General features: G+C 40.7%; 1 protein-coding gene across 1 annotated transcript; it reads right to left on the bottom strand.

The window, feature by feature from the left end:
* Positions 1 to 4,135: 4,135 nt before the first annotated feature.
* On the bottom strand, positions 4,136 to 26,825 carry hibadha (3-hydroxyisobutyrate dehydrogenase a). Its single transcript, XM_084920265.1, has 8 exons — positions 26,701 to 26,825; positions 24,893 to 25,053; positions 24,661 to 24,770; positions 24,363 to 24,484; positions 12,902 to 13,035; positions 10,454 to 10,530; positions 5,858 to 6,014; positions 4,136 to 5,477 (listed from the first exon to the last, which is right to left on the bottom strand). Exons 1-8 carry the CDS (start codon positions 26,768 to 26,770, stop codon positions 5,319 to 5,321), a joined length of 990 nt encoding a protein of 329 aa, XP_084776391.1. The 5' UTR covers positions 26,771 to 26,825; the 3' UTR covers positions 4,136 to 5,318.
* Positions 26,826 to 26,936: the final 111 nt, after the last annotated feature.

The following is a 26,936-nucleotide window of genomic DNA, read 5'->3' as shown; positions in this document are numbered from 1 at the left end:
GAACCTTGCACTAACAGCTGACTGTGGAATACTTAGTAGTGAGGAAACTGAAAATGGAAATCAGAAAGTTTTTATTGCACAGCTTGATGAACTACACTGTGCATGTCTGGTGTGAATGCGCTGTCTCTTTAACGGTCCATGGTTCATTTGTTAAAGTTAATAAATTTGGTGGGATTTCATATTTTCTTAGTCTTTCAGACCCTTATTACCCGTCAGAATGTGTTTTCCCTCTCTGATTGCTAAGTCTGGATAAGAGTGCCTTTACACCACTCTCAGCAACTCTTATCCAATAACGAGTCTGAAGCAGCACTTCTGGATCAGGTGTTGTTGGTACTTTCTCCCCTAGTTGGTGGCAGAGATGAATGGAGCTCGGTGGGAGCTGCACCCCCCCTGGGTTTTGGGGGCCCACCGTGGTGGGTCCGACAGGACTGGCAGGGCCAGAGCCCTTTTACCGACACCAGTGATTATTTACCGGGCCTGGGCCTCTGTGGAACCGGCGTGATGGATTCTGACGGGGTTGATGATCACTCTTCCAATGAGAGTAATTAATATAATGAAGAGCTACTGAGCATGTGCAGTAGGATGTGATGAATAGCGCGTGCATGTTGTCGTTATTCACAGGTGACAGAGGGTGTGTGGGAGGTAATGTGAGAAAGGAAGTATACAGTGTAAGAGGAGGAAAAGGTAGAAAAAGAAAGCCAGGTATGTATGGCTTTATGAATCTATGAGTATGAATCTATCATGCTAAAGAAAGCCAGGGGTGTTGTTAAAAAATTTGGGGAAACTGATTAGATTAATTAGAAGATATGAACTGCAATGGCAGAAGTAGTGGGAGGGAACAGTAGAGAACAAGTTCACAAGGTAAGCAGGGCCATATTTTAAATGGCCTGCTTGCCTTTAGGTATTTACTCACGTTGCTGCGATCCAACCTTTTAACCAGGTAGTGGGTCCATGTTTCACTCCAAGCCATTACACCCCCATAAATATTCTAATGAGGACTTCACAGTTATAATTAGTTGTTGTTATGCGCCTTGCTGTCGACAAGACATGTAATGTGCTGACCCGCTGTCTGAAATGGAATTATCTTCACTAATGAACCTAAACGGAGTCAGTGACTCAAAATGGGGGAATGATGTCTACAAAACAGGAAGAAGACGTGTGGGTGTCGAGTTGATGTGCAGACGCTGTGGGTGTGGATATGAACCAGGGCTAAATGGCCTGAATATTATTGGTGGGTTCATGTAAAAGATATCAAGACCACATTACTACGCAGCGAGACAGTGGCTGGCTTGTTACACACCACTGGGCGAGCTGTAATACCTGCTAGATTTCAGCCACTAATTTAGCCGCATGCCACTTAACGTGCGTTTGATATGAATCACGGGGTGCTTAGCCTCGCCCCTCCTTCCCTGCCCCATGACCCCACCACTCTTACTTCCTTAAAGAGCAAGTCGTTAAACAGCAGAGAGGATCCACCCACCGTTATAATGGGGAAATAATGAACGCTGTTGCCTCAGGTATTTATCACAGCCGCAACTCTCAGTGCCGAGGCTGTTTTAATCTCCAAATGGCAGAGGGGGGGTTAACCAGGTGGGAAATTAACCAGAAGCAGATACTAGAGTGATAAAGTGAGGCAAAAATTAATTATCTGTGTATAATATGCACAACTTTAATTTCTAAATTAGTTTATCTCAGGTTGATTTAGGTTTCCTTGTAGAATAAACCCCCCCAAAATAAATCACTTTGGTGTTATAAGACTGACATATTTGTGCAGTCAAAACCTATGCATCAAACGCTGAACTCTTGCTGACACTTTAGTGTTGTATGCTGGTGTTGAGACAGTCTGTGTGGTGTGTCTGGTGTCCCACCACTGGCTGCCCAGCCGAGAGGGTGAGGCCCTCCGGCTCAGACCGGCTGGCTCGAGACTTGGTCGGTCCCTCAGTCGTTCGCGTCCCCTTCAGACGTCAGCACAGGCCGGTCTCACCACGGCTCCTTTACTGCCTGCTTTCATGTGTCCTTTAATGAGGAAACCGCCGGCTCAGCAGCCTGCTATAAAACACAGGCGAATTAAAACACCCAAATATGAATCAGCTAAGCTGCCTAATTCAGCAGGCCAAGCCAGAGGCGTAGCTCTGCTTAAGGGAGACCTCAGGAAGACCAGATCCTATTGTCTGCAGAGGCCAAGGTGCAAAATCCTGATGGAGAAAAGACCCTGAAAAATAGAAGAGATAACAAGGGATTCTTAACCTAAAGCTCTGAGTACCTCAACTCTATTACAATCAGATGAAGATAATCTTCAAAGCACGCAGCCGAGGCAAGTGCATAACTTCCCAAGGAACAATAACAGAGTGAGTCACAAGCCCACAACACAACTCCTGCCACCAACGGCTCGCCACAGTCTGCTAGAGCTGCGGCTGCCACTTAGACAACAGCAGCTCCATAAAACGTCGAAGAAACATCAACCTTAAAAAAAAGAGAGGGAGAAATAAAACAAAACCACACTTGTTTTTTTCCTCCCATTTCATTGTAATGATGGAAATAAGGGCATCATTCTGAGATTAGTGCTGCTATTTCTCCCCGGCTGGCTATAAGCGTTATACGAGTGCCTGTTGAAGAGATTTTGAAGGAATAATGCAACAACAACCCACTGAGGAGAAGGATGACGGGATCATATGCTGATTTTCCAACATTAAGATGTATAAAACTAGTGAAACAGGATCTAAGACATGAAACCAGAAGGTTGATGATACGTTTTGTTTTTTTTTAATGAATGCAAGTGTGCACTAGAAGGCTTTAGGATGTATACAACATATGACCTCCAAGAAGACACCCAACTTACAGGTTGAGAGAAAAAACAAATCTGAGTTAACCCTTTCCTTGAAACACTGACAGGCTATGTATGATGTCATAAGGAATACTAGCATAAATAAGAAGACCTGAGCCAACAAGTTGAGCCAACCACACCCATCTTCAAACTCTCTCATTTTCATGTCAACATCATACCTGCATACCTGTGATATAGTGTGCTGACGGACATGTAGACACTTTCTAAAGTACTCAAAACTGCCACTGTGGTAGTTCCTGCTACAGTACAGCGCCAAATCACTTGCCTCAAGGCAAGGTAGACCCTACAATAATACATAGAGAGAAAAACCCAACAATCATATGACCCCCTATGAGCAAGCACTTTGGCGACAATGGGAAGGAAAAACTCCCTTTTAACAGGAAGAAACCTCCGGCAGAACCAGGCTCAGGGCCATCTGCCACAACTGGTTGGGGTGAGAGAAGGAAAACAGGATAAAGACATGCTGTGGAAGAGAGACAGAGATTAATAACAGGTACAATTCAATGCAGAGAGGTCTATTAACACATAGTGAGTGAGAAAGGTGACCGGAAAGGAAAAACTCAATGCATCATGGGAATCCCCCCGGCAGCCTACACCTATTGCAGCATAACTAAGGGAGGATTCAGGGTCACCTCATCCAGCCCTAACTATACTTCAGCAAAAAGGAAAATTTTAGGCCTAATCTTAAAAGTAGAGATAGTGTGTCTCCTGAATTCAAACTGGAAGCTGGTTCCATAGAAGAGGGGCCTGAAAACTGAAGGCTCTGCCTCCCATTCTACTTTTAAATACTCTAGGAACAGCAAGTAAGCCTGCAGTGCGAGAGCGAAGTGCTCTAATTGGGTGATATGGTACTACAAAGTCATTAAGAAAAGATGGGGCCTGAGAATTAGAGTCAAGAGTTAGCCCTGGCTGCTCCAGTCTGCATGCCAGTGTATCCTTGGGCAAGATACTGAGTTTCAAGCTGGTCTTCAGCTTTGAGTGCTTTAGTAGAGCAGAAAACCCCAATATAAGAACTAACATGGTAAATGGACTAGAGTTAGTGGGACAGTCAAGAATTTTAAGAGTATCTCTGGTTATCAGGTAGTATTACATCTGAGCTTCTTTCTTAGTGTAAAAATGCTATATTCAATAAAATAATAACAGGAATGCCTATTTTCATAGTTTGTGCATGTCAGTTGTCTCAAAATGAAGCTAGCCATTTGAGCTTTGATCTAGTTTGATAGGTTGTAGATATTCAATAAAATAAAAATAAAAATAAAAATGATGTTACAAGAAAATACAAACACTGAATACATGGAACAGCTTTTATTTTAGGCTACAGTGTGACTGGATCTGTTTCACAGTGCAAAGACAAACTGTAGACTTATAATGAATTTTACTACAAAAAAATGGCAGTCCATTCAGATTCCTCTTCAGTGCTACACAACAATATGAATTATGCACAGAGCAGGATGAATCGTTCCTCTCTGACTTTACACAGATTGTCATACACGCATAGAGGGAGAGAGAGAGGAGAAATATGGACTGAAGAAGGTGCTTGACAGAACATTTTGCAGTGATTAGAAAAAGTTTTAACAGCACTGGTCACAAAAATAATACTTCATTGGCTCAATAAGCAGATAGAGAAAAGCAGTAACATTAAAGAGATTCTGTGACTGTATCAAAACAGCCCAGCACATCGCACTGCGATGCACATGGTGCAAAAATAACCAGATATTTATCTCACAGTATAGTAGAGCAGAACTGGTCGATAAAGTGAGGAAATACTTGAATGGTGTACCACAGAAGATTTACTGCAACTTTAGTGAACTCATGAGGTAAAAAAAAAATGAATTAAATGCAGTACTGAATAATGAAAGGAGAAATAAAATGTCAAAAAAACAAAAAAGTAACAAACTCAGTAAACTTTGAACAAAAAAAGTGTGGCTTATTTTTGTAACCTTAAATGTAGTGCTGGTATGTGGGTATTGTAAGTATGAAGTAACCTCTTCATGTCCTTCAATTAAATTTCAATTATTATGTGAATCTATACCATTTTTTTTTTTACCTTTATAGTTTAATATAAACAGGCTGAGGTAACTTGGGTAATAGGGTAACAGTCAAACAGCACAAATCCCCATAAAACAAAACCAAAAAGAACATAATCATGCTTTTACATTAATTCAGTTATTACTTATTACCCTGAAAACCACATATATTTTTCACTGTTACATGTAAGCCTGATCAGAGTCAGTTTTATGATTTCCTCCATATAGACAGAGGAGGATAAAGTGAAAATATGATTTAGCTAATGTAATGAGGGGACATGGGTCGAAATGGTATGAAAACTGGGTAGCAGGTCTGTGCTCGACTGCAAGACCTTAGCATCTCCTGAGCATACTGGGATAAGGGGCACAGGGGTGTGTGCGGCTCTGGTGTGCGTTTATGTGTATTTGTGTATTGTAACAGCAGAGTCAGTGTGCTCCCCTTCCATTCATTGTCCTTCCTCCTCACGCAGAAACTGGAACACGGATGAGAAATCCTTATTAGCGTAGCCGCGAGAGCACATGACTCGGTAGATCTGGTGAGCGAGGGAACCCAGAGGGACGGGTGTCTTAGTGTTGGTGGCAGTGTTTTGCGCCAAACCAAGATCCTTTAAGCACAGACATGAGAAGAGAGGGACAAGCAGTCAGAAAAAGTGACAGGTGCAAACGGATCCTATGAACAGCTCAAGAAAACCGGTTTTCAGAAACATCTTTATTTTAGTGTGTAGGATATGAAGAAATGTCTGCCTCATTAGATGATGAGCACATACTGGATTTAAAAAAATATTCTTGACAATTCTCTTCCTGTTAAAAGGGGGGTTCTTCGTCCCCACTGTACCCAACAACCCAATAATTCTCTATACAGATTCTTGGATTTCAGAACACTTTAATTATCAGTTTATGTATTGATAAGATGAACTGATTATTAAACACATCAGACATTAAGAATCACAAATAATACAACCAGAACAGAACACAGGCTTAGTACCTTTGCCATTAGTGTGGTTCCAAAGCCGCCCTGGTAGTTGTTGGCAGAGGGAACTCCCTCCATTACTCCAGGGACAGGGTTGTACGTGTCGCTGGACCAGCAACGACCTGAGGACATATTTAGGATTTTTGCCAACAGCTTGGGATCCAAACCCAGTCTGCAAAAAGAAGAAAATAGAGTTAAATAAGTTCTTTGGACTATTTGTCTTTGACACATGTGAAATGGTTTTATTTGTCTGAAGGTGTACAACACTAAATTACATTGCAACTAAATTACAGTTTTAACAATTCTAGCTGTTAATAGCCCAAATAACACCAAATATGGTGGTTTTAAAGAAACCTAAAATGCCATACTACTATTACAACATGTTTCAGACAAAAAAAAAGTCAGAAAATTACTTTACTTTCAAACTTTTAGCATCTTAGAATGAGATGGAGAGAAAAACTTAAAAAAAATGGTAGGCACAAACAAGGAAAGAGGAGTTATGCAAAATATAGGGAGGAAATGGGACAGAGTTGGGTTGAAGAGGACCAGTGGGACATAAGAAATGTGGCAAAAGGTGGGTGTGGGGGTGCCTGGTGATTGTAGTGACCCCCAATGAACCTTATGCCTCACTGTGACCATTCCTCAGTGTTAATGGCTGAAGGCTTTGTAATGCCGGCTAATGCAGTATTGATGTTTACCACTACATCTATCCTTCATCCCTCTTTCAAGAAAGTGGAGGAGGAGAAGTGGTTAAGCAGCACAGGGGAGCCATAAACCTCGCTGTCACACACAGAGGCACATTCTTAGCTCTGCTGCCCCATTTTGCAGCAACCTACTTTCATATGCAAGAGGACAAACCTCCGGACTATGATAAGAAGTAACCAAAGGCACATGAGACAAAGAAAGAGACTGAGGGTAGACAGACAGAAGCAATGAGTGAAACCGAGCAGGGAGGGTGTAACGACGGCGTCTGTGTCAACCGTTCAACATGCCATATTAATGGTTTTAAGGCCAGTATAAAGCTGACCACATCAAGTCCTGGCTGCCTCAGTTTACTGTTACTTACAGGCCTGTAACTCTATTCTGCTCTCAATATGACTATTAAACTATCATAGGTCTTTAAGGCCAGCACCCTCCCTCCTTCCCTCTCTCCACCTGGCTCTCATTCTGCCATTACTGCTGCAGTTTTATTAGCTGTCTACTAACTAATTAAGAAAAGGAATTGCATTTACACTCTCTCCATGTCTCTCCCTCCCCCTTTCCTCTCCCCTTCATCTCTTATGTGTCCGCTCAGACTCCCTAATTTTTTAACAAACAGTTTTGGAAGTGTGGCATGAGTGGTTCTGCACGCACTGGGTTTTTTCTTCTTCTTCTTCTTTTTTTTTTTTTTAATGGTAGTCTAGCTCATGATAGCTTTCTTAGTTTATGTCTGTAAGCATCCCTTGCCATCCTGCTTCCCCTCTACCCTTCCTCCCTCTTCCATGCTGACACCTTCCTGTCTAAGGACTCATGGGGACATATGTTTGACATCGCACAAGCCCCCCCCCCCCCACACACACAAGCAAGCAGCCCCTCCCTGTGTTCTGGGTCAGCAGCTGAAAAGGTTACTGGCTGAGCTACAATAAAGCGCGTCCGAGCGCGCAGATCGTTTGTTATAGCGGCCATAGACGCTGACGGGGAGCTGTTGTCCTCTGTTAACGATAAATCAATGAAGTTCCCCTCTTGCTCCCATCACAGAGACACACACGACAAACTGTTCGCACACACTCACACTCAGCTGCGGTTATTAGCTGACGCAGTGGTGTTGTTCCTCGCCTGCGGTAATTTGCGTGGAGAAAAGGACATGTCACGCTTTAACAAGATTGACATGGATAAGCAGACATGAACAGTGTTGCTGTGTAATGCTGGTGCAGATAGAAAAATAAAATATTAAGAAAAAAAAAAAAACAGTAAGAGGGATGGCGCTGGAGATTCAAACGAGAGGGGAGGGTGTTTATGTCCTGGGAGCTCTAGCAGGTGGAGTTCATTTGCAGCGCTGATATTAACCGTCTCTTTCATTATGATTAGCTTCTCGATCTCATCAGACGCCACAAGAGAGGAAGCCCAGCCTCTTCCCCATTTAATATATCATTAAAGAGCTAACGAGCACATACACACACACACACACAAGCACTTACTATTCCATTTATAGAGGCAACAAGCACGTTTATCACGCGAGTTTAATCTTCATCTGAACATATGCTCACGATTCATCTCAACTATAGAGAGAGGAAGGGAGCGATGTGTTTGTGCTCATGTATGTTGTGGTGAACCTATTTCTGTCTCTCTGCTAAAAGGGTCTTGTTATAAACTCTGATTTGCCTGTTGTCCTCCCCATAAAAAGAACAAAGGAGCAAATATGTATGCTCCTTCTTGGGCATCGGCAACTGCGTATTTGTACGCATGAATGGGCGCAGACAGACAGGTTTGCAAGGTGAACTGTAAAAGTGTCATATGAGCGTCACATGGGCCAGTCGTCTCTACTCTTATCTTCATATGTATCATTAAAATCACTGCTGCTCCTCTCCACTGCTCTATGATACTCTCCGCAGATTTTCATCCTTCTTTTACTGACTGCTTGGCTGCTTTCAGATATTACAGCAGGCACCCCAAAAAAAGAAAGAAAAAAATGGATTAAAATAATAAAATAAAGAATGTAAAGCAAATATGGATGGGAAGGAAAAGCCAAAAGCAAGGAATTGAAAATACATAGAAAGAAACGGTCTGCATGGGAGAGTGTGTTTGAGTGTGTGTGTGTGCTGATAATTGTCATGCGTGGCCATTCCTTGCACTAAGAGAACGTCACGCTCTGCTGGAGACGGCCCGAGCTTCCATCTGAGATCAACAAATTAGCTCCATGAACAGAACTCTGCGTGTGTGTGTGTGTGTGTCTGCCTGCATGTACAGGTAAGGAAACACACACACATATATTAAAGAAAAGGCAGCTCTATCAGGCCCAAGTCCAACATGATAAAATGTTATTGCCGTTTTCCTGCAAATTGCCTGTGAGTGCTTAGCCTCCTTTGTCTTGAATTGTGTCGGTGTGTGTGTCTGCACACATGCACCAAAGACAGCGTTCTTTCTGCATAAGAGGCTGGGCCGCAATGCAGCATGGGAGATTTACGGGTGTGGGCTCCCTCTAAACGATGACAGTCTTTGTCAAGCCCTCTAATAAAGCCCCAGAGATTGGCTAGCAAGAAGAGGGGGAAACTGAAACACACACAGACACACACACACACAAAATGGAATCAAGACTGAATATGGGTCAGTCTTGAAAAGATATGAAGATAATTCACAGTCAAAGTGAAGAGATGCGGTAGTTAGTATTCCTATTTTTGTTATAGGAATACATTATAATGATGTGAATTGTGAGAAGTTGTAGTGGTAGAAAACTGCTGCCTTCAGTATATCTGGATGTAAATTTGTGTGTCTGTGTGTGTGTGCTTCAGAGACAGTGTGGCAATGTGTAAATCTGCGTTGCTCCCTTAATGCTTCCATATTTCAGAGGCCTAGTGAGGGGATTTATGTTCGACTGCTCATGCCAATTTTCCTCCTCTGTCTCAGCACAGATAAATCAGTCGCACTAACACAGCTGCACTGTGCAAAGAGGAATTCATGGACCCTCATGAACACCCGTGCAGAAAACTCGATGCAAATACCATTTTACACTGTAAAGGCCGTAAAATCGCATTATAGCCAGACAGTAAACAGAAGAAACAGTCCATTATTGACAAGGAAAATGCATAAATAGAACAGAATATAAAATCTGAAGAGTATAAAATCTATAAAAACTGATGTATAAGCTTCCTGTATGCAAGCTGCACTTAAAAATTCTACAGACCAAAACAAAGTATGGGTGCTGTGGTGCATTTTAAGTCCTCACATGATTTCTAGTGCTATAAGATTGCAGTGCAATCCACCGGACTTCACCTCCCATCATCCTCAGCTTCCTGGCCAAAGAAGCTTTGTGTCACGAGGAGGAATCATGAATGATGGGTTTTCTAGGTGGTGTTCAGTAGCAGAGGTGTGGCAGGATTCTGGTGAGAGCTCAATCAGCAAATGTAAATCAGACAATGTGGCTCCACCCCCTCATCCATCTCGCTTTAGCAGAGGCGGCTCTGACTTGGGGCAGGGCTGACCCCTTCACACTCCCATAAACTACACACACACACACAAGTACCCACACATTTCTAAACCTGTATTGTAGTAGTAAATTACAGTTACAGCTACATCACTGGCGTAGTAATTGACCTTACTGTGACAACTATATCTAACAGCAACAATAGCAGAGTTAATGTGTGGCTAAAAGGTAGTAACCTCAAAATATGTCCTTGTAATTTCACTGTACTTGTTCTTTCGTTTTTGCAAATTTATCAACAACAATAAGGGAATCTGGATCTGGATGTACTAAATCCCTGTACACCTATGTTTGATAATGAACTCATATGCATCCCTGTGTTAGTGCTACCCACAGACAGCTATCTCTACACTAATCATTCCCATGTAAATGAATGCACTGATCATACACTTCCTTATTATTTTATCTTTTAGCAGAGCATTTGCTTACAGTACCTGATACCAAGGTTCATGGTCTCCGCGGTCCCAATCATCCCAATTGCCAGCAGCATATTGTTGCAGATTTTAGCTGCCTAGAAGGGTGTGAAAGAAAGATTTTTATAAAGGAATTATTATGTAAATGATGAAGTCTGCAAAACAAAATATAACACACAACAGTAAATCTCAGATGATCTGACTCTGGAATAGACGAGTGAAACACTTCTATGGCCACTAATCCTTAAATGGTACATTTTTAATGGTCATCTTTGGAGTAATCGGATCATTTCAATTACTTTAAGACTTCTTTTCAAGAAAATGCAACATATTCTATCATTTTAGATGTTTTTTGGTCAAATCCAATCTGGCATTTCTTTTGTTATGGTTGATAACTAGGATAATAATAATGATTTGGTCCTGAAGGATTTTTTCCCTCTCAACCATGGAAAGAATCCTGCAACAAACCAGCACTATTGTCCTCAGCGGATGTCCAGAGCTTCCTATGCTACTAGCATGTTGTTTTTTTTCCTCATGATGCATCAAGCTGTTGACTTTCTCACTTCTATTGTTCTTGCCATCTCTCTGTAGGATTTGCAGTTTAAAGATGGTCTGTTTCACTTGCAATGACAGCTCCTAGATTCAACAACAGCTTCCAAATGGATGCGCCACACTTGGAATAATGTCCATACATGTAGCTAATGAAGAAATTCTGAAGTAGCCGACCTCTATCTACAAAACAGTTTTTAAGTGATTATCCAATTATAAATGAGGCCCAACAATCTGGACTTCCAGCCCAATATAGCCAATATAGCAAATTACCTTTTAACATGTAAACAAAAAATGTCTATCCATAATAGACTGATTCAGTGTTAATTTGAAGTTTGAATAGACTTTATTTTGGTGGGTTTCCCAAGCCATAGACTTCATTTCAGTAAAACGTGCAAATCCCATTGATACGCATGGGGCTTTGCTTTGGTATTAGGTCAATAAACAATTACTGTCACTTCATAAAGTGTCTCATGACCTGATGATGCTCACCCAGTCATCTTCTTAAGCCCACATTGTCGTTGTCTGCTTTGCAGGACTTTTTCTTGACTAACTGTTTTTATAGTGACTTATTTCGATAACTATATTCATAATCAGAGGCTGCTTAGCATCACCAGGAAGATTAAAAAATTGCACTGATTGTGAAAATACGTAGTATAACGAATGTAGAATGTGCGAGTAAACAAACATAGTATGTAGACACTAAACATCAACAACACAGTTGTAAGGTGGCCATTCGGTGCTCAATTGAGCTGTCAAATGTGCAAATATATATAATTGTGGGATTTGTATAAAATATTTGTATATGCCATATAGACACAACATCTTAGGAAATGTTTATGCAGAGTTTCATCAGGACTGGTCCACTCATCTAAGATGACATAGGGAATATACATACATTAGATCCTTTGGATAAATCATTATGAAAATAAATTACTGGAGGAATTGTAATAATATGGAAGAAGTCATGTTCTTATAAAACTATTTTATTAATGCTGCAGCATTTATGGGGTCAGATTTACTAAACAGTGGGAATTTGTGTTGAGAAAGGTTCTGGTCAAATTAGGTACAATTGTTTAAGTGCATTTTCTACCCATCAATATGTAAGAAAGAATTACAGCACGATATTTCAAAATTGCATAGTCCAGCATGTTACAATATTATTACAAAGGTTATTTGTAACAATACTGTAAGCAAGATGATGCTACATGCAGCAGAAACAACTGATACTTCTATAATTATAGGAGTTATCATGATTTCTTATGTGTGCATTCTAGCCTACATTTATTCTGTTTATAAAGTTGATAGAAGTTTTGTTGCTGGTGTTTTTGTTTGTTTGTTTGTTTGTTTTGTTTTCCTTTAAAGCAACATCAGAAATCTGGAGTAAACACTGTGTGCTGTCCATGGTCCTGAAATGTGAAACACAATTGGAAATCTGAATCTCGTTAAGGTATTCAGGTAAGGTTTGTTTGGGATTTATGAAACGTGAAATTAATAGTTGATTAAAGTTGTGTTTGACTTCTGAAAAATGAACCAAAGCCAGTGGGTTGCAAAACTTTTTGGAAGAGCTATTATTTAAAGAGTTTTAATTGGAAGTTCTAAACAGTCTCCAATATACTCCAGCAAAGATTAAATGTACTGATAACTACATATTCTGGCAAAAAGCACAACATGAGTAGAAACTTACAAACCTCACTATATAGTTATCTGCTCAAATTTTGAAAGCTATTGTAAACATATATACGGAAAAAGACCAGACTTTCAAATGTCCACACTTTTCCATTGATAATTTTTTGCCTTGGTGTCCTATAATTTTGGCCATAATGTCTTAGAAGTATTGGTTGAGGCATCAAATCTATGTCCCTGTGTGAAATGCTGTTTGTATTTACGCAGTCATTATGTTTAGACATTCCTTATTACCTGTCCAGTGCCGACCTGTCCGCAGTAAATAACATTTGCTCCCATGCAGGTGAGCAACTCCTTTGCTGCGTTGTATTCCTCGACCACTCCGCCTACCATGAAGGTGAGTTTGGCCATGCTGGCAGCTCCAACACCTAAACACACCACATACTGATATTAACATTAACTGAGGTGAGCACATCACTGATAAGACACACACATTTCACATATTGATGTCTAGTCTTTAAAAGTTCAACACATATGTGCAGACCTGCAAAACACATGAAATAGTTAATGAAAAGTGGAACACAAAGTTCAGGTGTTGATACGTGTTGAACTAAAATATGTGAATTTTCCACACGAGACATAATATATCAGCCATATGACTGGTTTAACACTACCAACTGTGTCTAAAAGGTCAGCTGTGCCCTGTTCTCTGTGTGCATGTGTATGCCAAACTCTTAGTGGGACAGACGTGTTAAGTAGTGCTGTACCAGAGGGACAGAGGTATCTTTAAAAGCCGATTGTTGCCATCATCCACTGCACAACTCTCATGGGATCCCTTGGCTTTTGTCTTGTCACCCCTTCTCTTTCATATACACACACACACGGACACACGAGCAGCTGTGCCTGAGGCCAGCCCCCTACCTCATGGGGGTATCATTGACAGGCGTGAGGGGTAATTAACTTTACACTTTATCATGTTCAATTAGGCGTCCCTCCCCGTGCCTGATGGCTTAAGGAGCGTGCCATGTTGTAGGAGGCAACCTCACCCCACTGACTCACAGCCCACCCTCTCCACAGGGTCCTTAATGCTGAAATAACCTCTTTTCAGAGTAGGCTGAATCCAGCCGGTCTGAGTCTCTTATGCAATGGCTCCTTTCCCTGTATGCTTCAGTGATTAGCCAGTGTCACACTAAGAGTGGCGGGATAAACATACACACACGTAAAGTAGAAAAGAAATTACCAGGGAAGTACTTTTTAACAATCATTGTTAATAAACGGCAAATTAATATATAATTAGAATTTAGTCAGGATTCTTTTCCGTTTAATAAAATTTAAGTGAAAAACATGTTATAAAATGTTATAATAATGCAATAATAATAATAATAACATCTCACTGGTTAATAATTTGTCTGTAAACCATCTAGAAACATTATCTGTAAAGTTGCACCAGATTTTTTCTTAAACTTAAAAAATGGTTAGTAAACACTATGCAGAACATATATAAACATTATGTGACTGGCTACTATGCAGTTAAAGCTGATTATTATTAATATTTGTCTAAATAAACACACAAATATGCTTTTGGGACAGCCTAAATCACCAGATTATGAACCTGGAGAAATCACCAGATTATGAACCTGGAGAAACCCCCCCAACCCCCCCCCCCCCCCCCCCCCCAACTTTACATCCAATTTCATTAGCTGTGTTGTTAAATTTACACATCAAAATAACTTGGTTAGGTTCAGCAAATGTTTTGATTAAATATTTCAAATTCACAGGAGCAAGACCCACTTCATTATCACCTCTACACTGGGTCAATGCTAAAGGACATCTTTTGTATATGTCTGCAGTAACAATGACTTTGCATAGCCCAGAATGATGAAAGCTCTACCAGGGTAGATTTAAAAAAACAACAACTCAAACCCAAATAAACACTACCAACAAAAACACAATGAGAATAGAGCAGCACAAAAAAATATGTTATTATTTATTTTTCCTGTAAGAAAAAAAGAAACCAAGAGGAAAGTGTAGAATGAGGATATGTAGTTTGACTGTCTTTTACGGGGGCCATCCACCCTTAATGAAAGCCTTAACAGTGAAAGCCTAATAATGTTGGTGTTAATAATTAAAAGGGAATTACTGGGGACAAAGCAGCTGAAATCTAATTGTTAGATGTCACTGCAGAGGCAAGGAAAGGAGAGGAAAGACAGGGTTTATAGTAAATTTCCATTGCTCAAATATCCCCCCCCTTCTTTAATTGGCTGTGCTGTTGTCACATATATGATCATGCCACTACACTGTATGTGTGTGTCTGTGCATGTGTATATCAGTGATGAGCTGTCAGAAGGTCATTAGGGCCACATAATGAAGCCCAAAGCCCATGCTGCAGCAGCTGCATACGGACCACGGCTAACATGCGCTCAACATACGGCCGCCACACACACCAATCATACACACATATGGTCCACAGACATGATGGATTCTTTTCCCTTCTTGCTATTTGATGTCTTCTCATTTATTTGCTTAAATTCTTTTTAGCATAATTGATTCAAGTTTTATTTGATGTAACAAAGTTTCCGTTTAATGGCAGAACAGCTCAGTTTTTTTTCGTCTAAAAAAATGGAAACTGGATTTTACTCCAGTATCGAGCACATAGTGAACAGTGAGGCGTGCAGTGAAGTCACAGAACTCTCTTCACATTTTCATTAAAGTGATGGAAATAAATAAATAAATAAATGAATAATAATAATAATAATCATAATAATAAGTACAATTACCAGCACTTTTTTTTTCTTCTGCTATTTTTACCATCCCATTTTGCAGTTTCTATGCTGCAGGCTGAGCCTCACAAATACAAATACACACACACACAATGAGAAAGAGCAGTGTGACGACTGTGCTGGTTCATTAGTGGAGATCACTGTTTGCGGACGACTAAAGAGGAGATTATTGATAACACAGTCAACGTGCTGATCGATATATCTCACTAAGGAGAGAAAGAAAGCGAATGAGCCAAAAGAGAGCAAGAGAGAGGGATAAAGAAAGAAGTACGAGCAGAGAGCGGTGCAGAGATGACAGCAAAGAAGGAAAATGATCTCTCTCTTTTTACCTCCCAGCATCCCTCCCTCAAATTAACTAATCACCCATAATAAGCTCTTATGATGTGTAGTGGATTTCTATAAGGAGTGACACCAGGATGATCGAAGATCCTTGTTTGTAGCAGAATAACACATCATTAGCATAACAGTGTGTGTATGTGTGTGTGTTACTGTGTGTATACACTGTGTGGGTATCAGTGGGTCCATTCTTTGTGCATGGGCTGAAGTGCATTTGTGTCTGTATGTATGTCGGTATAAAGTGTGATTTTAATATTGTGTCTATGCGCTGAATGTACTTTCATAGGGTATTTATTGTGTGTGGTGTATGTGTGAGGGGACGTCCCATTCTCGGGCCGGTCCTGTCAGAGACGGATTAAAGAAGAATCCTAATGAGGCTTCCTGAGCGCCGGGTATGCTGGCTCATCCATCCCAGCGGGAGTGACAGTCCTGGATCATTAGCACTGCACAACTACACAACGCCCCCTAGGGGGAACGAGAGAAGGTGTGTGTATATGTGTGGGGTTGGGGGGGGTTGGGGGGCACCTATGATAGAAGATTCAGGCTAGAGACAGTAATGGAGGGATGAGGATGCTAAGAAGATATCCACAAGGAATGACAAAGCAACTATATATTGAATAATAAATGGAGGCATACACAATTATGCCAGAGTGCTACAAACAATAGACAATGTCAACTCTTTCAAGCACTCCCAAAAAATTGTAGAGGGGCATGTTCATCTTTATTCCCAAACTGGTACGTAATACTTTCCTGGGAAATAACTCCCTTCAAGCAGAACCACCACCTTCCTCGGTCACGTTCGCTTACCAACATCCAGGGGACATGTTTGGGTTGACAGAGTGGTGGATGCTTACCTCCTCTCCCCAGTATCAACCAAAGTAAATATTCTCAGACCGAGCTGAAGTTTGCTGGACTATTAACTTTGACTCTGACATAAAAGGTTGAATGAAAGGAGAAAAAAAGTGTCTCTTAAAGCATTGTAGAAAGGATGGAAGGGCAAGACATTTAATGTGCTTATGTGAGTGTCTGTGAGGCCCATGCAAGCCCCTTTATCTCAAATCCTCTATTACCAAAAGACTACTTAATAAGCAAGCAATCAAGCGCCGTTAGGACAGATGCTCAACAGTAGGCTTCGATGACAGCCTTTAACCATGAACATAAGAGACTGAAACTACTTGTGTGAGGGCAAAGGAAGATCAGAGAAAGAGCTCTGGTTTGGGCTGTTTGTAGTAAATGCTAAGTTCATTAGCACTTCTTTCATTTCACACGAAAGAATCAACCAAAGCAATTCATGACAGCCATATAAGCCTTTTAAAACTGAGCTCTTTTTGAAGTGGTGCGTGCAAGTACAAAGCAAGTGACAATGAGCGTGAACATGTGCACGCAGTATCTGTGCACGTATGCGAGTATCAGAGGCAGGTGCAGATCTCAGAGTTGGCCGCCAGTAAGACGTCAGTTGGAGGTTCTGAGGCTCCGTCTCAGAGTTACGAGCCGCATGTAAACCAGTAGCCACTTTTTATTGGTGGTGGGTTTAAATTAAACTACATTTGTGAATATGAGGCTACACAAACAACACAAAATGGCAGACACACATGCACACACAAGAAGGGATGTTCCCAGTGTTTGGTAATGAATGACGCATTTGACAACGTTCCACAAGCCTGCTTTTTTTTCCCCCGCGGAGAGATTAAACGGAAAAACACTTGGAGCAAAGGCAACACCTATAATATCATTAGAGCTCCACCAAACACACAATTTCCTCAAATGATAATGTAACTGCTCTTACTGCAAGAATGCCACGAAAGCTTTAAGGATACGCCAGACTTCATATCACACCTCCGGGTTTGAATGTACTTGGTGTAAACAAACTCAGGCACTGGCAATAGACTAGACTGTTTGTCTTTAACTATATGCACATGCAAAGTTACTCTGGCACAACCACAGTCATCTATAATTCAGAATGAAAAGTGCCTTCACACTTAATAGAGTAACAGGCTTAAATGAATAAGAGTTGACTGCTTAGAGTTAAAATCAGTGGGGTAGGATGTTTACAGACCAACAATGCAGCCTCATGTGATCCACCATCATAATTACACGCGAGAGCAGATCTTTTTTCTCAAACAAATTAAAACCCTGAATGGGCCCCCGTAAAAAGTGGAACGGATATCGAGTAAATAAGTGAAATGGGACGAGGGTGTGCGTTAGCCCACATTGGCAGGAAAAAAAAAATCAGCAGTTTCAACAGGTTCTTGCTGCCAATTTTACTAATGCCACTCTGTTGTGTTAAAAACAGACACTTTATCAGCTCCACTTAACGAGCGCAGCCCCATGAGAACTGACTCCTGCACACATATACTCTGTGAGAACCTCATGTGAGCAGGCGACTGCAAAAAGTTTGGGTTTGGGGGAAAAAAATTTGAGAGAACAAAATTGTTGCATGTAAAGTTACGACAGTCTTGAGAATTTGGTTTGCAGTGCCTGTCCACTTACCATCAGGTCAGGCCTCATCATCATCATCCTCATCATCATCAGTAACTGATCTTTTCCAGAGGGGAGTACCTGGTCAATTGTAAGTGACAGAATGGAGCAAGCAAGAGAGAGCCACAATCAGTCCTTTGCCCGGCCCAATGAGACTCATCTAGGATAGACCAAGTTAATAATGATCCTCAATTAGGCTGTTAGCAGGCAGACACACACACACACACACACACACACACACACACACACACACACACACACACACACACACACACACACAAAATGTTAATTCACGTATAGATGAGTGACATGCAGTGTGACGTTTGGGCTACGTTTGATGGACAGAGACTTTTTGTATGACGTATAGACCAGCTGACTATTTGTCTGCACGCTCACGTCCACAGCAGATGACACAGGGGCAGAGTTGTGAGAACCAGTCTCCCAGCTGCTGTGGGTCCACCTCCATCTGGAGCATAGGCTAGAACCCCCACATCACCACCGCTCCATCATCGTCATCATCACCCTGCCTGGTCACTTTACCACCCTACACACTCCCTCACCCCCCCTCCATGTCACCAGGGCCTGTCAGCAAGACGCTTGTTATGCTAATCTAGTCTTTGGACGATGGCCACTCTCTAGTACTGGTTAGCCGTGACAGACTGCGACAGCACCACCCCCTGCCTGTCCAACCTGATTCCTTAACTCAGTCTTAGAGTCCCCACCAACCTTCAGGCTCATCTTCTTAAATAATTCTATTCCCAGACTGGATTAGGTTTCACGAAAACATTTAGACTGGGTTTTAATGAGACACACAAGTGCTACCCTATTAGTGTTCTACCTATCACACTATGTCGCATTTCTAAATTTTTGCCAGTTTTTCCAAAATACCAGAGTGAAATATCTGTAAAAATACAACACTAAATATACATGCATAAATATATAGTGTAAAACGCTTTAAAAACAATTCAACAAAGACAGAAAATATAGATATATAGTGTAAGCTTTTGAAAGCTGTGCTGTAGTAAGGCAACACAACAGTGAAATGGTGCAGAGTGATTACAAATCTATGTTAGCTTCTATGTTAGAAGAACCAAAGCACAAATACTCTGTTACTTTATGTAAGTAGAGTATTCAGGTATTTGTACTCCAGTATTTATTTTTTGGACAACTTATGTTTACTCCTTACATTTTATATATGTACTTTCTACTCCTTACATTTTCAAAAAAAAAACCCAAACTCATTACTTAAGGTTCAGCAGAATCATCTATAGGGTTTAACTGGACTGGAAGGAGTGCAGGAGTTCGTAAGGTGTGGTAATGTCGTAAGTGTCAGGTAATTTCAAATGCAACATTTCTATCAGCTCAACAAACATCAGCAAACACAAACTGTTTGTGTGCAGTTGTAGGTACAGCTGTTGTATTTTCCAGGGAGAGAGCTAACTTCACTCAGAGATGGAGAAAAATGTAGGAAGACAGACAGGACAGGACAGGATTTAAAGCTAAGGACTGCTCAGTGACACTTGATAAACTAAAAATTTAAAGCTTGCATGTAATGTCATAATTTTAATCACATATTGAATTTGTATATGATATGTAGTGTGGTGAATTCGCAGTAAAGCACTGTGTTGGACTGGTGCACAGTGGCTGTGGTGCTCATGGTCAGGTTTAGGTTGCATCAAGTGTAGCAGAGATGAATTTGCATTTAAGCTGATGATGCTTACATTTATTCACTGAATTTAGACTTTGTACCAATTGTATACCTTCTAGTATAAAGGCAGTATAAACAGCATAGCGCCAGTGTAAGGGATGGACAACAGCCAAGACAGCTGTGAAATTGCTGACATACTGTTGAATTCAGTTGCGTAAATCTACAAAGAGCAGCAGGTCAGCTGATCACAGCCTGCACACTAAGAAAATCTACTAAAGCTCACAATGGAAGTTATTGGGAGCTGTGATTTTTTTCCCTATGCTGAGACACTACACAGATCTTAGTGTTCGCCCACCTGCTGGATCCCACTGTACTGTACTCATTTTACTGTTTAGCTGTGGAGGCAAAGTCCCCCACTACAAAGTAGGCTACAGAAAATAGTTATATTTTAAAATGATCTTTCAGTGCTTATGTTCTACATAACAAATTTAAGCTGAGTATGTTTTGGAATTTGGACTTGAATAAGATTTGTATTCTCATCTACTAATATTATTTTATTATTATATTAATATAGCACAAGGTTCAATTTCCTTTGTACAAAAATGGTTAGTAAAATTATCCTTCAATGAGCTCCTTTTTACTTTCATATTTTGAGTACATTTCAGAGCCTGTACTTTTTCCACCTCTGACAATCTCAAAGAATTTCATCTTCAGCAGACTGTGAGTAACATTTGAGAGCTAGAGTGAACGAGTGAGTGGTTTTCTGCAAATCTCTAGAGGCAAAAAACAACTTGGTCCATATTTTATGGTAAATGTGGCTAAAGAAACTAAGATTTGTAAGTACAATGACACATTGAAGACTATTTCAAGTATCACAGCTGAAAACTTCCAAAAATCAAGTTTTGAATAGGTAAAATGTAATCAAAGGAATCAGTGTTACATTTTGACAGTTACAATTACAACAAGGGTTTATTGGCCAGCTTTTGCCCTGAGCTATGAACTCTATCACACAGTCTTCATCAGACACTGGAGTTTGCCCGCTTCTCACTTAACTGCTGACCAGCAAGGGGAGCCACTGTTCAGATTTAATTTGTAATGCCTCTGGTCCATGTTCACTTAAGAATGTGCACAAGAAAAGCCTTTTCCAACTACTACTACCAGAGAAAAGGCTTTCCTGCTTTACAATTAAAAAGTATTCAGGAAAAGGTAAACTAATAAATGCTAATAATCTTAATTATACTGCTTTTTCTGTTTTATTATTTGTGCATATCATAGTTTAACCCGTAGTCAAAGTAGATTTTTTTGGAAGAAGATCTAGTGGACTGGAAGTGTTGACTGATGGACAAACTAGCGCCAGTCTTGGCTTGAACAAGCTCCTACAAGCTGAAGGATGACGTTCAAACTGTCAGCAAATGACACACTGCAAAGCTAAGGTTGAGTTGATGTGGTATGGATATGATTAGAGTGGTGTTGAGACTCAGCCTAAATAGGTAGTTAGCGGAGAATTATAAGACCTCGCAAACAAGCAACATTAGCCCAAATTCCTACAGTCCCACAGCAGCTAGGCTGCCTCTTGCTTTCATTTGCACCGACAGCTGACTTTCCCAGCAATGGGAAAAACACAATGAAAGGTTTTTAGGGCCTTTTTAAAGCCATCGTCCGTTAGCAATGTGGCAGCCCACCATGGGCACACAGACACAAACACAGGCATTCTGGGTAATTACTGCTAACGACCCACCGCTTGTCAGCCAGACCTCCTATTTTTGCCATCGCTGTGCCAACACCCTTGGCCTGTGACATCAGAGCTTGTTTTGTTGTGGGACAACTTTGCATGTGGATGCTTTTAATGACTCCAGACAGTGACAGACGTGTGTTGTGTGTGCACAAGCAAACATCAGCATGCATAAAGAACCACAATGTAAGTTAATATAATTGTGTCTGGATAAAAAAAGATGTTCAGAGAGTGCAGATAAGAACATTTGAACACACACTGTGTGTGTGTGTGTGTGTCCACGTATGTGTGTGCGTGTACTAGAACACATCTGGCTGTGGCACTGCACAGCTGGCTAGTGCAGGGCTAAAGCCAAGATGTTGGTCAATGTGCAAGAATGGAAGCCAGCAGGATGCCCATGAGAAGAAAGTGAAAGTTTTTTTTGACTGCTCTTTTTAAGAAGGGTTATGACTGTGCAATTCAGATCCCACGCCTGCCTGCCAAACCTCTAGTGACGCACACAACATACAAACACACATTTCTGTGTAAAAAACACCACCTCACACAGCACAGAAAAGGGATTTATTTTATACCAAACGAAATTCTACATTAAAAATAAAAACAATGCTCAAACCACAAAAAGAGCAGGCTGTGTCTGCAAAAGTTTAACAGTACAGCAGATCACGGCAAGTCTGCTCAGTGTGCTCAGAGGGAAACTGAACCAGTTCTGACTGGATAACACTTTGCCTTGAGTCAGTGAGATCAAACATGTTCAAATGATAGCGTGATATAAATGATACTCAATGACAGAAAACTGTGAGAAGTACTTTAAATTAAATATAATGATACCATTTATCAGGTTAACACAAGACATGAATGATTTTTAAGTCAGATGACATATTTTCACTTAACTTTTATTTCAAACTATCTTTCTTTTACTAAGCATACTCTATCAATATAACCAATATTAATTAATTAGTCTCAGAACTAAGGCGTTTCCGTCCACATTTTTCCCCTGTCACACACACACACACACACACACACACCTAACTCAAAAAGTATGACAGTGCCCTGTTTGGGTAGGGTGCCATCTCCTGGTTGGAACAGAGCATGTAACTACCCAGAGGTGTGCAAAGCAGGGGTGTGGGGTTGGGAGGGTGGGGTGAGGGGGGTTGTTAAGCTCTCTGAAATTGGTTACCAAGTTGTCACTGGGACATTCTTTCACAACCTGTCTTTACAAGTTTGGCTTGGCAACACCACCGAGATGAGATAGATATCTCCGACCAAATATATCTCATTTACAACAGCAGGAAAATAACAATTCTTAGATTGTAGAGATTGAATGCACTTATTCAAAAACTACATGGCTGAGTTTTATTAAATTTTGTGGAAAGGTTAAGTATGAGTAAAGGAAGGACACTTTCATTTTTTATGTGGATCTGGATAACTTTTTTAAAATAGCAAAATAAGGCATTTGCCTTGGTGGGGACTATGCTCACCAAATGCATAAATAAATGGATCAAAACTATAATTTATTATCAAAAAATTTTCACTTCATTTTTCATCAATTTTCTACTTAGAATGTGCTGGCACTGTGCTCTAAAGTCAGTACCTGGATTTCTGGATATGACTTATGAATGTCTAATGTGACACTGGATGGGCAGGTGCATATAAGGAAAGAATGTCTAGCTGCAGAGACCTGCGAGGTAGCAGGTAAATCATTGGTCACCTCAAGCCAGTTAAAGAGGCCTAGTAAGGAACAGGAGAGGAAGAACGTTGGCAGGGGACTGCACACAAACACTGTCTATAGTGTTTAAACAGTATATGTGCTAAGGCAGAGTAACAAGCTTAAGACTCTGATCTCACTCACTGCAGCCGCTCTGTGCTGCAGACGCCAGCTGGTAAACATGCCGAAAATGGGATAAGTCTATGTTTGTATGGGAGACCGCGGGAGTTTCAGGGTTACGAATTAAAGATTGTGCAATAAAAAGGAAACAGACCGTGATCAGAGTTCGTACTCTGACATGCAGGGGTGTCAGCATGTTGAAATCTTTAACTGCATACCTGAATCAGAAGAACTTTGTGGTTGTGTATGTGAAAGAGAGAAAGAGACAAAGACAGAAAGACTGAGAAAGATGGACAGTTTTACTGCGATGTATCTCCTTCATGTCTTATCTTCCTCTCCCCCTCTTCTCCTGTCCTCCATGTGAGGGCAGTTTCTCTCTTCTTTACGACTCTTTATCTGACATGAAAGGCACTAACATGGGATACCCGCCATTACGGCTCCATCAACATGAAAAGCTCTGACATGGGATTCTCCACTGCAGCTCAGCCCATTAAGGACGACTGGCGATCCTGTGCTCTGTCAAGAAGCTGTCACAAGTAGACAGCGCCAACATAATGAGGACTTAAAACCTTAACCTTGCCTTTAAGACCCCTGGTCAAAAGCTGCAATAAAAGCCTTAAGAGGGCACCTACTGGCTGGCCCACTCAGTAATTACAACCCGTGTCTGAGCATTAACCCAAAAGGTCCAATAGTTTAGATATACAAAAGAGTGTGAGACAGTTCAGAACTGAGGTTGAAGGGTCACAGGCCTAATACCGTGGTTGGCACAGTTGAATGAATAAACCAGCTGTCTAATTCTACTTTTCACAATGCCAACTAACTTCTCTCTTTTGCTTTATGTATTTCAAGTCAAGAATGAGCAAATCAAAAACACATAAATCAAGGGAAAGACTTTACAGAATCGAAGACACCAATTGAGGTGTGCTTGCTTACTAATAATTTGTTTGACACAATACCTCCTGACACTGGGGCGTCCATGAACACAGCACCCTTCTTCTCTGCAGCAACTGCCATTTCTCTAGACACAGCAGGATCAATCGTGGAGGAGTCAATTAACAAGGTCCCCTTCTTTACCTTCCTGCACCGGGTAAGAGAGAATAAATGAACACATTGAGTACGGTAATCAAACTAAGTCCTATCTATTTTTTAAACACGATGAAATCTCCACTTATCATTTATAGATTTTAAAAATACAAAGAGAAGATACATGAATGTCACAGAAATCACAGAGACACCAACAATAACATTTCTTACTTGAGGATGCCATTTGGGCCTGTGTATACTTCTATGACATTGGGACTAGAGGGGAGCATGGTGATGATGCGGTCTGCTTTCTCTGCAACGTCTGCTGGGGAGTCCACTACCTGAAAACCATCACAACTTGATTTTGTGACAGCCTGTCAACTGTCGTGCAGAGAAGCTGTAAATTATTGCACAAATAAGTGTTTACATGTGTAAATGCAATGTGCTACTGAGAGTTTATTACCTGGGCACCAGTGTCCTGCAGCTCCTTGCAAGACTGAGGAAAAACATCGGTAGCAATGACAGGATACCCATTTTTTAACAGGTTTTTGGCCATGGGACTGCCCATGTTTCCCAGACCAATAAATCCCACTGGTGTCTTTGAGGCCATTGATCGTGTTGATGCTGTTGTAAAAACAAGATTTAGTTGAAATCAGGAGCAAAATCACAAAATCTGAATGAAGACAATACTGCTTTCTACTGCAGGTAGTGCTGTAGACATTTCCCTATGACTAATACCTGGTGTAAAATTCTAACATTATCCAGAAATAAATTAACTAATTAAAAGTGGTTAAAAATATCTCTGATCTCAGTCAGTCCAGTCAGGCTATTAACCACGTCTAGCTTAGCCAAGATCCAGACAGGTTAAAACACAATGGAAACTCTGGCAGTGAACCAACCAGACTGCAACAACAGGATTAGGAAGGGAAGAAAAAGCACAAACGAAAGGCCTAAAGGTTAAATTCAGCCAAGTCTTCACCATACTCAGGAGACCAACTTCTCCCATCTCTCTGTAATACTTAAATGACGACAGGGTATTCTCCAGTGCTGGACTAAAATGACCAAACTTCAAAACTTCAAGTACTGGATACTTAACATTGTGCTAATGACATCACTGACATCTAATGCAGAGGCATATCTGTTCTGATGAATCAGAATTCTACAAAAAAAAAAAAAAAAAAAAAAAAAGAAGACGACGCTTTATGGTCCATATTGAAAAACAGGCATTTACCACTGCACCAAAATCCCCAATTAAAATCCCTCATGTCAAAATCACCATATATTTTATGGAACCAAAAGGTACTACACAACAGAAAAAAACGTCATCTTATTCTGCAGTATAAGATGACAGCACCTTATTTTTTTACACACTGAATTTTAATCCAATATTGCATCGCTTTATTAGTATAATAGCACAGTGCGTTACACTGAACTGCAAACGGCAACTTTTAAGAGATTAATACTTATAACAGGATGTTACTTTCTCAGGTATTGCTTGCTATACATGGCTTTCTAAGGTAGCACACTCAGCTGGTGTAACACAGTACAGCACATGTTTGGTTCTGAAACATTTTTAAAACGGCATTTACTTCAGAAACATATAAACCAGATAATAGAAAGTGGAGTGAAGAAATCTTTTGCACAAAATTATTGAATGATTTGTTGTTGTTGTGTTTTATTTTATTAATTGCGCACCAATTATTAAATTAATTGGGTCATGACAGTACATCAATCTATCTGAATAATTGATTTATAGAAATTTAATTGGGTTACAGCCCATTTAAAAAGGTTGATGGGTTATCTTCTAAACTACACTGAAATCGTTTAAATCAATAGTCACTGTAGATAATTCATAAGAAACAACCTAGCGTGTCTTGTTTGCACTGTAGGAGCGATGAACAGAGTATGTGTTTGCAACAGTGATGCAATGGAAGCTAGTGTTTTTATGTAGCGCATTTTTGTGAGTGGCAATTAAATATTCATATGAACTACCTAAAACCAACATATCGCATATTCCTACTGGGGTCCAAAATTAGCTTTTCGTGCCATTGCTATTTCAGTGTGCTCGTCTTTGTTGCGCATAGTGATGTTCAACTTGGTGACATCGTCCACACTGCAAACACCTAAGTATTCATACTTTCTTCAGAGGGCTAACGAGCTAGCTAACAAGCACAACAGGACTATTCCGCCTGAATTTACCTGTGACCACACATTCGTAAATGAATGAAACGATGCGGGAAAAAAACCCGTCAACATAAGAGAATACATTACCGAAGGCAACGTTGACATGCTTATTCCACCTTAACCATATATATCGAGACCCTCTGAACAGCGAAGCCATACTTCTTTCCCCTTGACCTCGTACGGTGACAGCTGTCAGAGCCAGGAAAGCTACGCCGAAGGGTTATGATCGACAGCATTTTCCACCAATCGTAACGGGGGATAAGTTTGCCAAGCCAATGAAAACGAGGCAAAAGCGGGATAGCCTGTGCTTTTACTTATAAATG

The sequence above is a fragment of the Perissodus microlepis genome, chromosome 22 (genome assembly GCF_051167445.1).
Source record: "Perissodus microlepis isolate ML-2025 ecotype Zambia chromosome 22, ASM5116744v1, whole genome shotgun sequence".
NCBI classification, from domain to species: domain Eukaryota; kingdom Metazoa; phylum Chordata; class Actinopteri; order Cichliformes; family Cichlidae; genus Perissodus; species Perissodus microlepis.
This window is presented reverse-complemented; position numbering and strand designations above follow the sequence as displayed.

Excerpts from the sequence above, each read along its gene's own strand:
- hibadha (XM_084920265.1), bottom strand. The coding sequence starts at position 26,770 with ATGGCTTCGCTGTTCAGAGGGTCTCGATATATATGGTTAAGGTGGAAT. Across the intron at positions 24,771-24,892 it reads TGCAGGACACTGGTGCCCAG|GTAGTGGACTCCCCAGCAGA; the intron begins GTAATAAACTCT and ends GATGGTTTTCAG. Across the intron at positions 13,036-24,362 it reads GGACGCCCCAGTGTCAGGAG|GTGTTGGAGCTGCCAGCATG; the intron begins GTATTGTGTCAA and ends TGGTGTGTTTAG.